General features: G+C 40.5%; 1 protein-coding gene across 2 annotated transcripts in view; it reads right to left on the bottom strand.

Moving 5' to 3' along the window:
* Positions 1-12,115, bottom strand: part of G3BP1 (GTPase activating protein (SH3 domain) binding protein 1) — a 41,228-nt gene that overhangs the window by 10,635 nt on the left and 18,478 nt on the right. For both annotated transcript variants that reach the window (XM_005870509.2, XM_014543127.1), the window contains exons 3-11: positions 11,833-11,914; positions 10,295-10,468; positions 6,362-6,452; positions 5,381-5,474; positions 3,749-3,950; positions 2,490-2,591; positions 2,119-2,230; positions 1,774-1,902; positions 1,350-1,459 (exon numbers count right to left, since the gene is read on the bottom strand). In XM_005870509.2, coding sequence (XP_005870571.1) covers positions 1,350-1,459; positions 1,774-1,902; positions 2,119-2,230; positions 2,490-2,591; positions 3,749-3,950; positions 5,381-5,474; positions 6,362-6,452; positions 10,295-10,468; positions 11,833-11,914 — 1,096 coding nt within the window. The remainder of the gene's footprint in view (positions 1-1,349; positions 1,460-1,773; positions 1,903-2,118; positions 2,231-2,489; positions 2,592-3,748; positions 3,951-5,380; positions 5,475-6,361; positions 6,453-10,294; positions 10,469-11,832; positions 11,915-12,115) is intronic.

Raw genomic sequence — 12,115 nt, 5'->3', positions numbered from 1 at the left:
CAGCCAATCAATTATTCTCTCTCATCATTGATGTTTCTATTTCTCTTTCCCTACCTCTCTGAAATCAATAAAAATGTATTTAAAAATAAGTAAATAAAATAAAACTAAGATGAGCCAGTGTGGCTCAGTTGGTTGGGGATTGCCCCATGCACCAAAAGGTTGATGATTTGAAAGTTGATTGTTCGCTTCACGGTCAGGGCACATGCCTGGTTGTTGGCTGGATCTCCAGGAGGGGGCCTTCAAGAAGCAGCTGATCAATGTTCAGTTCTCACATCGATGCTTCTCTTTCTCGCTCTCCCTCTCCCATCCTCTCTCTCTAAAAATTCAATAAAAATATTTTAAGCCCTAACCGGTTTGGCTCAGTGGATAGAACATCGGCCTGAGAACTGAAGGGTCCCAGGTTTGAGTCCAGTCAAGGGCATGTACCTTGGATGCCCTTCCTCTCTGTAAAAAATTAATAAAATATATTAAAAAAATATTTTAAGACTTTTGTTTTGTGAATTTTACCTCAAATTTTAACAATTATTTATCTCTCTGTTCTTCTCTACTACTAGTGCTACAGGAAGTATTTTTTGCTAATGAAAGATGTCGGGGAAGGGAAGAGTTCTTTAGAACTATCAGTAAGATAATTCCGATTCTACGAATCCCTCTGTAATTAGACTAACAGTGATTTTTTTAAAATATATTTATATTGATTTCAGAGAGGAAAAGAGAAACATCAATGATGAGAGAGAATCATTGATCAGCTGGCTGCCTCCTGCACGCCCCACATTGGGGATTGAGCCGGCAATCCTGGCATGTGCCCTTACCCGGAATTGATCTCAGGAACCCTTCAGTCCGCAGGCCGACACTCTATCCACTGAGCCAAACTGGCTAGGGAAGACTAGCAGTAATTTTAATAAAAGTGGTTTCAGGTAATGTGACTCCAAACCCAGACTATTTATAGAATAAAAGGCAAAGCTCCTCATAGTTATAACCCAGGCTGCAGTTTTATACCAAGACTACCCAGGGCAAACAGGCTCTTAAATTATCTTAGCTAAATGCAACACTATATTTCATGTTCTACACAATAAGCCACCACCAAGAAAAGGAATTTGCATAACTCTCAGTGAATCGGGAATTATTCTCATCATTCACTTATTAAAAAACTAAGTTATTTAGACAGAAGCTTTGTTTTTCTAAACTCCCAGGCAGTTCTTTTGATACTAAGGGTTGAACATCATAGAATATATTACCAAACATGTTGGAATAAATTGCACTTTACATATCAAACATAGTTATAAGGATAAATATTCCAAGAGCCAACACACATGCTTATAAAAAAAAAAAAAAGATGAAAAGCTGCTTACCCTGTTGCTAAGGACCTTTTGGACAGGCTCAGAATCATCAAACACAACAAAACCAAAATTGGGTAATTTCCCACCGCTGTTAATGCGCAGCTCCACCACATTCCCATAATCTGCAAGTGAAATACAAATTCTCAAATAACTTATTAGGACATTTCATTTAAATATTACACGCACACTATCCAATAAGACATGGCTATTGAGTACTTGAAATGTGGCTAGTTCAAAACAAGACATGCATTAAGTCTAAAAATACATGACTCTGAAGACTGAGAATAGAAAAATATATACCATCTTTTACATATTTTTATATGTTGAAATGACAGCTTAGATACTGTGTTAAATAATTACATATGTGACTCATCTTCTATTTCTATTGGGCAGTGCTGCATTAGATGAATCTAGTGTTTAAAACTCAATCACCTACTTTGAAAGAAATCTTTAAGCTCTGATTTGTCGACCTCATGAGGCAGATTGCCAATGAAGAGTTGGTGACTGTCAGGGTGTCGCACGATTCTTCGGGGTTCAACATCGCCTTGCTCACCAGCCTCACGGACTTAAGAGAAAACAAAAGCAACAATGAAAGACAAAGACACCTTTCAGTGACTATTACATACAAGTGTTTTCTCTTTACCCTAAATACAGGTAATTTCAACTCTCAGGTAATATTTTAATCTAAGAAAATATTGAGCACTGCCCTCCCCCAAAGAAAAACAAGGTACCCACTTAAAAAATCCCCCAAACTAGAAAAGTCATCCTTCTGAGCTCTTACTTGGTCTAGGTCCCCTCTGGGGAGGAATATTTATCCGTTGTTCTCGAACTCTTTGATCCCTCTGAGGCCTCTGCGGTGGAATCTGAGATTCAGGCTTAGACTCTGGGCGAGGCTGAAACATTTCTAAGTTAACTTTTGTGTAAAAACAAAGCAAGCTTACTTTTTTCTTGTGAAGTTTCTTAGCTAAAAATAAGGTTTAAACTAGAATATGACAATTCTCTCTCACACACAAAAATCATTAAAAACTATCTTTTACCCTTCTCCTCTGGTCTTATAACATCAGTTTCCACATTCTCTAAAGCACTATGAAACCACAGTACACAAAATAAAAATAAATTTGCCTTAATATGCAAGCTGAATGACAAATTCACCTGTGAAGCTGGTACTTTAACAACGTGAGGTGGTATCCCAGTAACTGGAACAGCTCCACTGGGTGGAAGGTTCTTACTGGTCACAGATGCCCAGGAAAATGTCTAAGGCAACAAACATCAATACCAGCTGATTATACTATATATTAATATAAAAGCCATTAGTTCTTGATTTCTTGTACATGATATATGCATCACATTTTCATAGGCAGGGTAGTTTATAAGTATCTTGAGATTACCCCCTACCCCCCATTTACAAATTTAGTACTAAAATTTCTTAGAAATGCTATGATATAAACACTGATCCAATGTTATCAATTTTAGAGTTATCGTAAACCCCTTTTCTATCCATATAAAATCACCAAATCCTGTTATTTAACTCTGAATTATCTTCTTTCCATCTCCATTGCCATGTCCCTAATCCAAAATATCATTCATTCTCTCTCTCCAGAATATAACAGCCACCTAACAACTGATCATTCATTCTCAATCCACCCAACCCACTTTTCTACCTGCAAGCTAGTCTCACCATTTCTTTCCTACTTACTCACTTACTAAAGGAGAGACCAAGAACTCTATCCATTTAACAGATAGTTCCCATACCTAGAACAATGCCTACAACATTGGCACTTGAATTAACTGTCAGACATACATAAATATTATAAGAACCCTGACCCCATAAATACAGCACTAAAACATATTTCTTCACAGAGTACCAAATGTAAAGGTTCTGGGAGTTCAGTTAACATCATCCCGATGTGACAGGAGTTACTGAAAAGTTTCAACACTTTGAAATCAGGTATTCTAATCAGGAAAGTAGTTACATTTCAACAATTTGTTTCTACTCCTACCATGAAGTTATCCTCAATTAGATTTCATCAAAAAAGAGAGGAAAGTCTTTTGTGTCATATTATTTTTTAAAGATACATCACCACTTGTTTGTTATAACAAGCATGTAATAATCTTCAATTTAAAAGATGAAATATTAAAAAGATGAGGGGTTGTTGATATGGTGATAAAACAACACCTGAAAATTTCTGGTACAAAAAGTATTCAAGATTCCTTAGAGGGGAAAGAAAAGTTACTTTTGATTTTATAAAGCAATATGCATCTCTTATCTGAGGCATGGCTCAATATGTAAGAAATTTCCCTGAGCCACCAATATGAAAATGCACATACAGAAGTCAATCAAGCATAACAAAAAAGAAGAGAGATTTAAAAGTAAACAAGAAGGAGGATAAAAATAAAGACATGCTGCACACCCTCAAGTCTTCCTGCGCTGTCTGAGCGATGTCTGTGGGTGCTGGAGAAGAACTCTTCTGAGCATCCTCAGGAGCCGTTTCCTCCAATACTGGCTCACACTTCTCCTCCTGGATTTCAGATACGGGTTCTTGCTCCGGTTCTGGTTCAGGATCAGGCTCAGGTTCAGCAACAGGTTCCTCTAAATGTTCTTCCAAGTCATTGCTTTCACAGAAAAATTTGAGAAATATCATTCTGCCTCCACTGATTTAGCAAAAAATTCTCAAGTATTTATTAATTAACTATAGAGACTTGAACCCAAAAAAGATCTAAGAAATACATGTCTGAGTATTAAAACAAGACAATTTTTTAGAAAAGCACTCAATGAGTCTGGCCAGTGTGGCTCCCGTGGTCAAGTGCCAACCTATGAATCAGGAGGTCACAGTTCAATTCCCAAGTTGCAGGCTCGATTCCCAGAGGGAAGCAGCCGACCAATGATTCTCTCTCATTCATTGATGTTTCTGTCTCTCCCTCGCCCTTCCTCTCTGAAATTAATAAAAATATTTTTTAAAAAAACCAACAGAAAAGCACTCAATAAGCAAACCTTAACTACAGTTAGATTGGCTCAATTCTCATAAGCAAATGCATCAAAATGGATCAAAACTATTACAATTTACCTATCACACATTACACAACTCTATAGGCTGTGAGGAGGGGGCAAGGGTAGTTGAGCTGTTCAATGGGTACAGTTTCAGTTTTGCAGGATGGAAAGTTCTAGAGATGTGTTGTATAACCATGTGTACGTTACACTTAAAATGGTTAAGAAGGTAAATTTTGTTATGTGATTTTACTACACAAATAAAACCTCTCATAATAAAATAGGTTAAAAAAAGACACTAGTTATGATTCAGAATAGTTCTTAAACTTTCACATAAATCAGTTTGTTAAAGCTGCACATGTTTTCCCCCCTGAAATTCTAACTCGGTAGGTTTGTGGTACAATAAGTCATTTTAACCAGTAACGCAGGTGAGTACTGTGATAAGTTCATCAGTGCACCTTAAGAAACATTTAGAAATATCCTTTAAGCACTGAATATTAACATTACTGGTATCACATGGCAACACGTAAACATCGTAGTAATTCCTATTCCTATCTAACACATTTCTGTTCTGGTTGCAGATTAAAAAAAAAAAACAAGTAAGATACAGTAGCACATTTATTGTCTCAGTTAATTGATGAAATTCTTTACTGCTACAAATCATGTCTGAATTTCTATCGATTTATGCCTAATCTCTAAACAAGCCCCTAGTAACTTTATAACCATCTTCTTCCCCAAAGCACTTAATGCAGTGGCTTGCTAAAATGTGTTCATTACTTGGTAAAAAATCCTAACTCTTTTACACTTCCACCCAGAAAAAACTAAGCCAAAAAGCAACTGGTGGATCCTATTTAAATAGTCCTCATAGTGCAAAGTATATTAAACACATTATAGATTTTTGGAAGCTCAAAGGTACCAAAAGTAAAACCTTTCTTTTGGGAAATTATCACTATTTTCTGAAGTAATTCTGAGATTACATAACTGCCCTCCAACAAAGGGAAAGACCAGACAACCCCAATTCTCATGCAGCTCTGGAGAGAAAAACAGTTTTCCTTACCTGACAGTCTGATCATAGAAAGTTCCAGAATCATCAGGTACTACTTCCGGTGTTTGCTGTCTTTCTTCAGGTTCCTCTACTTCTTCCTCAGATTCTAAGTGAGAAAAAAAACTTAAAGTAATTTGTGCTTATTTAATTCACAAATAAATTCCCTTTCACAATGTTCATCATAATAAAAAAGGCAGTGACTTAAGAAAAGCAGATATATATTTAAAAAGTCATGAAAACAAGGCAATTCAGTAAAATCATAGCATAGGCTTTAAGGACACTGTAGTGTCGGGTTAAGAACATGGACTCTGAGGTCATATTGCCAGTAATCCAATACAGGCTCTACCACCAAATCAGCTATATGCCATTGGGAAAATTACTTCTCTGTATTGCAGTGCCCTAATCTACTAAATGGGAACAACAGTGCCTAAAGTACTTATCTATAAGGCTATGATATTACATAATAAATATAAAGCACTTAGAATCGTCTCAGCCATACAGAAATTGTTCTGAGACAATTCTCCATGGGTCTCTTGTGTTTCTACACGTCTTACAATTGAGGCAATGTCTATCCTTTGTTCCAGACTATCTTTTAAGAACATTTATAGAGCAAACAACCTCGGAAAACAGTGTCTCTCTCCAGAATCAAGGGCAGGCATGTTTACTGTCCATTCTAAAAGGTCTGGGTTCCCTAAACTTAAGGTTCCATTCTTACAATGCATCCCATTGCAATGCAGGTATCATTTGGACTTCAATGTCCTGTGGAAACTGTGACAAAAAAATGCTACTATTTTTGCTGTAACAGCCTGTCTTCTTATGACTTAGGAGTTTTATGTCTTCTACCAATATCCATGAAGTAGACTAACCTGTTAGCTTCAAGTAGGTTAAAAACTCAGGCCCTTCATACATCTTGACAATTTCAAGTTGTTAATGAAGAATACAGCATATTATGATTAATTAATGCCATCAAAAAAATTTAGGCAAGTAACTTACCCTCCTGAGGCTCAGTGACAAAGCCACCAAAGACCTCATCTTGGTATCTGAAGATATCATTGTGAACGTAGAACTTATTTGCAACAGAGCCCTGCAACACCAACAAAAAGTTATTACTTATTCAGCAGACTTTTAAAAACCCAAATCACCCTACACTGGCAGTTCTCAAATAAGGGCATTATTGCCTCTCCAAGGAGCTACTTGGCCATCAATACCTGCAGACATTTCCATTTTCACATAGGGAGTGCAACTGACAACTTTGAGTAGAGGACAGGGATGCTGCTAAACATCCTTCAACGCACAGAACAGCCAGCCACAACAAAGACTTACTGGCCTAAAATATTAACTGTGCCAAGGTGAAAAACCCTACTCTACATTATGGCTGTTAAAAACGACACTCAAATATATGGCTTGTTCTATTTTTTCAAATTATAAGAAAAAGTTTATTTAGAAAGCTACATAGATAGTAGAAGTGAGCCAGATGGGCTGCATAAGCTCAAGTTATATAAGCAGAGGAAGAACCCTTCGAGCTTAGGAGAGAGAAAGGCAAAGGTAATGTGCCTGGGAGAGGGGTGGTGTCAGGGCGGGGGAGAGTGGAGAAGAAGGGGAAGGGAAAGGCGCTGGCATGCTCCCAAGTGAAAGAGCCTCAAATATATGGTTTGCTTTACATACCAACAGTTGGATGCCCAAAATGTGATAAAGCTTTAAGTATGTAAGATGCCACAGCCCTCACCTCAAATCATTTCTTGAACAATAAATACCTATTGCCAACTTCAGCAGATATTTTAAATTCCCTATTTCTGTACCCAAGACTATTGATACAAGCACTCAAGAGTGGGGTAGCTGAAAAAGTCTGCCTACACTAGATTAAGACACTCTCGAGTCTAAATCCAACTATGTCAACTACTAGCTATTCAACCTCTAAGGCTATTTCCTCATGTGTAAAAAGGAATAGCAACATATACCTTAGAGCTTTCAGTATTAAATGAGCTAGACTTTTCCTCTTTTATATCCCAACTAACCCCATGCAGATTTAGAAAGTCATCAGCAGTTTTACACTGTAGATAATCAAAGCCTTCCTCTAAAAATTATGACTACAACGACATGTAGTTTTCAAAGACAACTGAATTATTTTATGTTCAAACAGTAAAATGATAGGGGTTTTAGGTTCACTATCCTAAACAGAATATTATCTTAAGAGTAACGGTAAAGAAAACATTTAATCAGCAAGTCCTTATTGAGCCATTTCCACAGATTATGCAGATACGCTTCCTGCCATGGTTCAGTCTGGACCAGTTGGGAAAACAGTACAAAAGCAATTACTCAACATGAATCTGTGGTCCTTTAATAAGCATGATAACTAAAAAGAGCCAGGGCTCCTTGAAGAAAACAGCTGATCCAGGGCTGGGGCTGGGGCTGGAGCTGGAGCTGGAGCAGAGACAGTGCAAGATGAGCCTGAAGCATCTTCTGCCACAAAGTTACAGAGTGATTTTTTAAAAAAAGATACACACACACACACACACAGAAGCTGGCTTAAAGGGGTTCACACTTGCCATGTCTGGGACATTTTAGACATTGATATAAAGTTAGCAATGGATTAAATCTACCACATAAAGACTTCATGAGTGTTAAGAGATAGGAGAAAAGGTAAAACTCTTTACAGTAGAATACCAATTAATATTGAATGATAGAATCAGATAATCATCATTTGTAACTATTCAAAGTAGCAGTTAGTTCTGGCAAGAATCATCAATGAATGAAAAAACTAGTACATAAGTTTGATGAAGAACAGGGTATTTGGCCCTAGCCAGTTTGGCTCAGTGGATAGAGCATCGGCCCGAGGACTGAAGGGTCCTGGGTTCGATTCCGTTCAAGGGTACATGCCTGGGTTACGGGCTCTATCCACAGTAAGGGGGGGCAGGGGCTGCAGAAGGCAGCCAATCAATGATTCTCTCTCATCATTGATGTTTCTCTCTCTCTCTCTCTTTTTCTCCCTTCCTCTCTGAAATCAATAAAAATATATTTTTAAAAAACAGAACAGGGTATTTGCAGTCTCAAAGAATCACCCACAATCTATCTACAATAATAAAAGAGAAACATGTAAATTGGTGTCACTCCACTACGCCCACCCAACGAAGATGGCAGTTAATTTGCATATGAAGACCGAAGGCTCCGGCCGGAGTGAGGAGTGAAGAGTGAAGATTGAAGAGCCCAGCTGCAGCGGAGAAGCCAAGCCTCGCTGTGGCCGGAGGGGAAAAGCCTTAGCCTCAAGGCTTGGCTTCTCCACTGCGGCCAGACCAAAGGCCTGGGTCCCGGGTTCCGGAGGAAAACTGGTGCTGGCAGCCAGGGGAAGGAAGGCCTATTGCGTGAATCTTCATGCAACAGGCTGTGTGTGTGTGTGTGTGTGTATAAAAACACCCTAATATGCAAATAGACCGAACAGCAGAACAAACAATCGGTTGGTATGACATGTGCTGACCACCAGGGGGCACGTGCAGAACATGGCTGGCGTCGCCAGCAGGCAGCAGAGTGCAGAACATGGCAGGCGTCGGCCGTGGCAGGATGGTGGAGCAGGTGAGTGGGGGCAACAGACCAAGGCAGGGAGCTGGTCGCTGTCATCAGGGTGAGCCTCTGGTGGTTACTGAGAATTCTTTGTTCCTGTGCACCACGGTCCTGCCCAGCACTCACACCTGCTGTCGACGCCAGCCCTACTCACACCCACTGCCGGCCCCGATCTCTCAGCGCCCTCAATGGGTGCAAGCAGCGGCTGCCGGCCCCGATTGCCCCTCAGGGCTTCTCCACCTCTCCCTGCTCCTAAGGGGCAATCGGGGCCAGCTGCCACCGAAAGCCCGCTCCCACCCACTGCTGGTGCCGGAGCCATCGCTCGCACCCACTGTTGGTGCTGGCCCTGCTTGCACCCACACCCAACACCGGAGTGGCGACTGCCGGCCCCAATCGCCCCTCAGGGCTTCTCCATCTCCCCCTGCTCCAAAGGGGCAATGGGGGCAGCAGCCTCCACTCACAACTGCTACTGGTGCCGGCCCCAATCACTCCGAGCCATCAGCGGGTGCGAGCAGGGCCGTCACCATCAGCATGTGGGAGCTACGGCGGCAGGAGCAGGGCTGCAAGCAGAAAGGGGACCAGGAGCCACGGCGGGAGGGGCTGGGCAGGGGCATGGAGCACGGAGCATGGGCCAAGACCCACCCCTGTGCCCACCTCAGCCTCATGGCCCACAGTTCCTTTCAAGGTGCACGAATTCGTGCACTGGGCCCCTAGTTTATTTAAAAATGAGCAAAGTAAAACTTCAGAGTGGCGAAATCTGTTGACCATTGCCTTAAGTGACGAAAATTAACATCGCTGATAAGAGGAGAAAAGGAAATCAAGAGCCTCCCTAATATGAGGCACTGAAAGAACATATGTGTATAACCTAAATCTAATCACAAGACATTCAGACAATTCAAACTGAGGCATTCTACAAAGTAACTTGATCATACTCTTCCAAAAGGTCAATGCCACCAATAAACAAAAAATAAAACTAAAGAGACATCAGAGCTATACACAATGTGAATTCCTGTACTCAATCTTGGACTGGGGTGGTGGATGGGGATTACTGTAAAGGACATTATTGGGAAGATAACCAAAATTTAAATATGGACTATAGATTGATAACTATACTATGATTATGAAATGCTCACTTAAGTATTTGAAGATGACTAGGCATATTTCTAACTTACTATCAAATGGTTTAAAATTTAAAATGATAGGTTAATAGAAAAAGAATTCTAAATGTATGGACAAGTGCTGACAGTGGCTCTAGGTAAGAAGTATATAGAAGTTATTGTACTGTTATTATAACTTTTCTTTAAATTGGAAATTTCAAAATGAATACTTTTTTAAGAGATGCACAACCATTCATTGTTTCTTTTTTCATACCTCAGGAGCAAGGACAAATGTCTGCATGAATCTCCTCAAAGCCTGGTTGTTATTGGAGAGCAACCCCATCACCTGGACCACCACACCATCATTCAAAGTGGCATGAGCATCAACATGGCGAATCTTAGTGTGGCAATTGGTGAAGTTTTGTGACATCACCTTCCTATGGATTTCCTAAGGAATGAAAGCATAGGTTAATGCCTTAAAACTTACACAATCTACAACAACAAAAAATTTCCCACATAACTGTGAGAATTTACATGTTTAAATTACAAACTATACAGACCCTATTCTGATTTGTCTTCTTTTTTTATATGTAACAGCTTGAGCCAATCTGATGACATATGCCAGGCAGCAAGTTGTCAAATGCTTTCCCATAACTTGCTTCATTTAATATAGTATACTAGAGGCCCAGTGCACAAAATGTGTGCACTGCAGGGGGGAGGGGGGGAGTCCAGGATCCCTCAGGACAACCTTCTCGCAGTCCAGGACCCCTCGCACCTTAGCTCTCGGCTCGCTGCTCCTTAGCGCTGCCGCAGAGGTGGGAGAGGCTCCTGCCACCGCCATGGCGCTCACCAGCCATAAGCCCAGCTTCTGGCTGAGCAGCGCACCCCCTGTGGGAGCACACTAACCACAGGGGGCAGCTCCTGCATTGAGTATCTGCCCCCTAGTGGTCAGTGTGCATCATAGTGACCAGTCGTTCTGCCATAAAGGTCACTTAGGCTTTTATTATATAAACTAGAGGCCTGTTGCATGAAAAGATTCATGCAATAGGCCTTCCCTTCCCCTGACTGCCAGCACCAGTTTTCCTCCGGCACCCAGGACCCAGGCCTTCGCTCCGCCTTCAGTCTTTGCTCCGCCTACGTATGCAAATTAACCGCCATCTCTGTTGGCAGTTAATTTGCATATCTTGCTGATTAGCCAATGGGAGGCATAGCAAAGGTACGATCAATTACCATGTTTGTCTGTTATTAGATAGGATAGATTCCTCGTGACCACTCCTGAGCCTTTTAAATTATTGTCTTGAATAACATACCCAAAAATATTTACAGCCCTTGCCGGTTTAGTTCAGTGGATAGAGCGTAGGCCTTGGGACTAAAGGGTCCCAGGTTTGATTCTGGTCAAGGGCATAGGCCCAGTGGCCCAGTGGGGAGTGTGCAGGAGGCAGCCAATCGATGACTCTCTCTTATCACTGATGTTTCTTTCTTTCTCTCTCTCTCTCTCCCTCTCTGAAATCAATAAAAATATAGTTTAAAAAAAATTAGAAAAGAAAGTTTATAATAGATGACCCCATGCTAAAACCAATAATCTCCTCATATAAAAAAAACCTTCACAATATATAATACAAAATGAGCAATGTGACATAAGCATTTCAATAACTACCGTATTAATCAAATAGTCATTAAATACCTAAATTTTTTTAAACTTGACAAATTTGATCTTTCAGTATCAGCCAATCTATTAAACATGCATCTACCTCAACTTTAGGGATTATGTTCTAGCTGCTAAACCACCTACATAAAGCTTGGTATGCTTACTTTCTGTCCGTAGACTGCATCTGCTGGCTTTCCATTTGAATCCAATCCACCGTGGACATAAGAAGAGTTCTTTCCATAAAATCTGTCAAACAGGAACATAATTTACTTGTCATCTTCCTAAGACCAGGTATTAATTTTTCATGTTTGGTACCTAACTGCCTCAGCGGCAGATTCTTGGAAGCAAGAATGTGCTTTCTTGCCCTAACCCAGCGGTTCTCAACCTGTGGGTCGCGACCCCTTTGGGGGTCCAACGACCCTTTCACAGGGGTCGCCTAAGACCATC

This window comes from Myotis brandtii, unplaced genomic scaffold (genome assembly GCF_000412655.1).
Source record: "Myotis brandtii unplaced genomic scaffold, ASM41265v1 scaffold32, whole genome shotgun sequence".
NCBI classification, from domain to species: Eukaryota; Metazoa; Chordata; class Mammalia; order Chiroptera; family Vespertilionidae; genus Myotis; species Myotis brandtii.
Note: the sequence above shows the minus strand (reverse complement) of the source record. Positions and strands in the feature narration are given on the sequence as shown.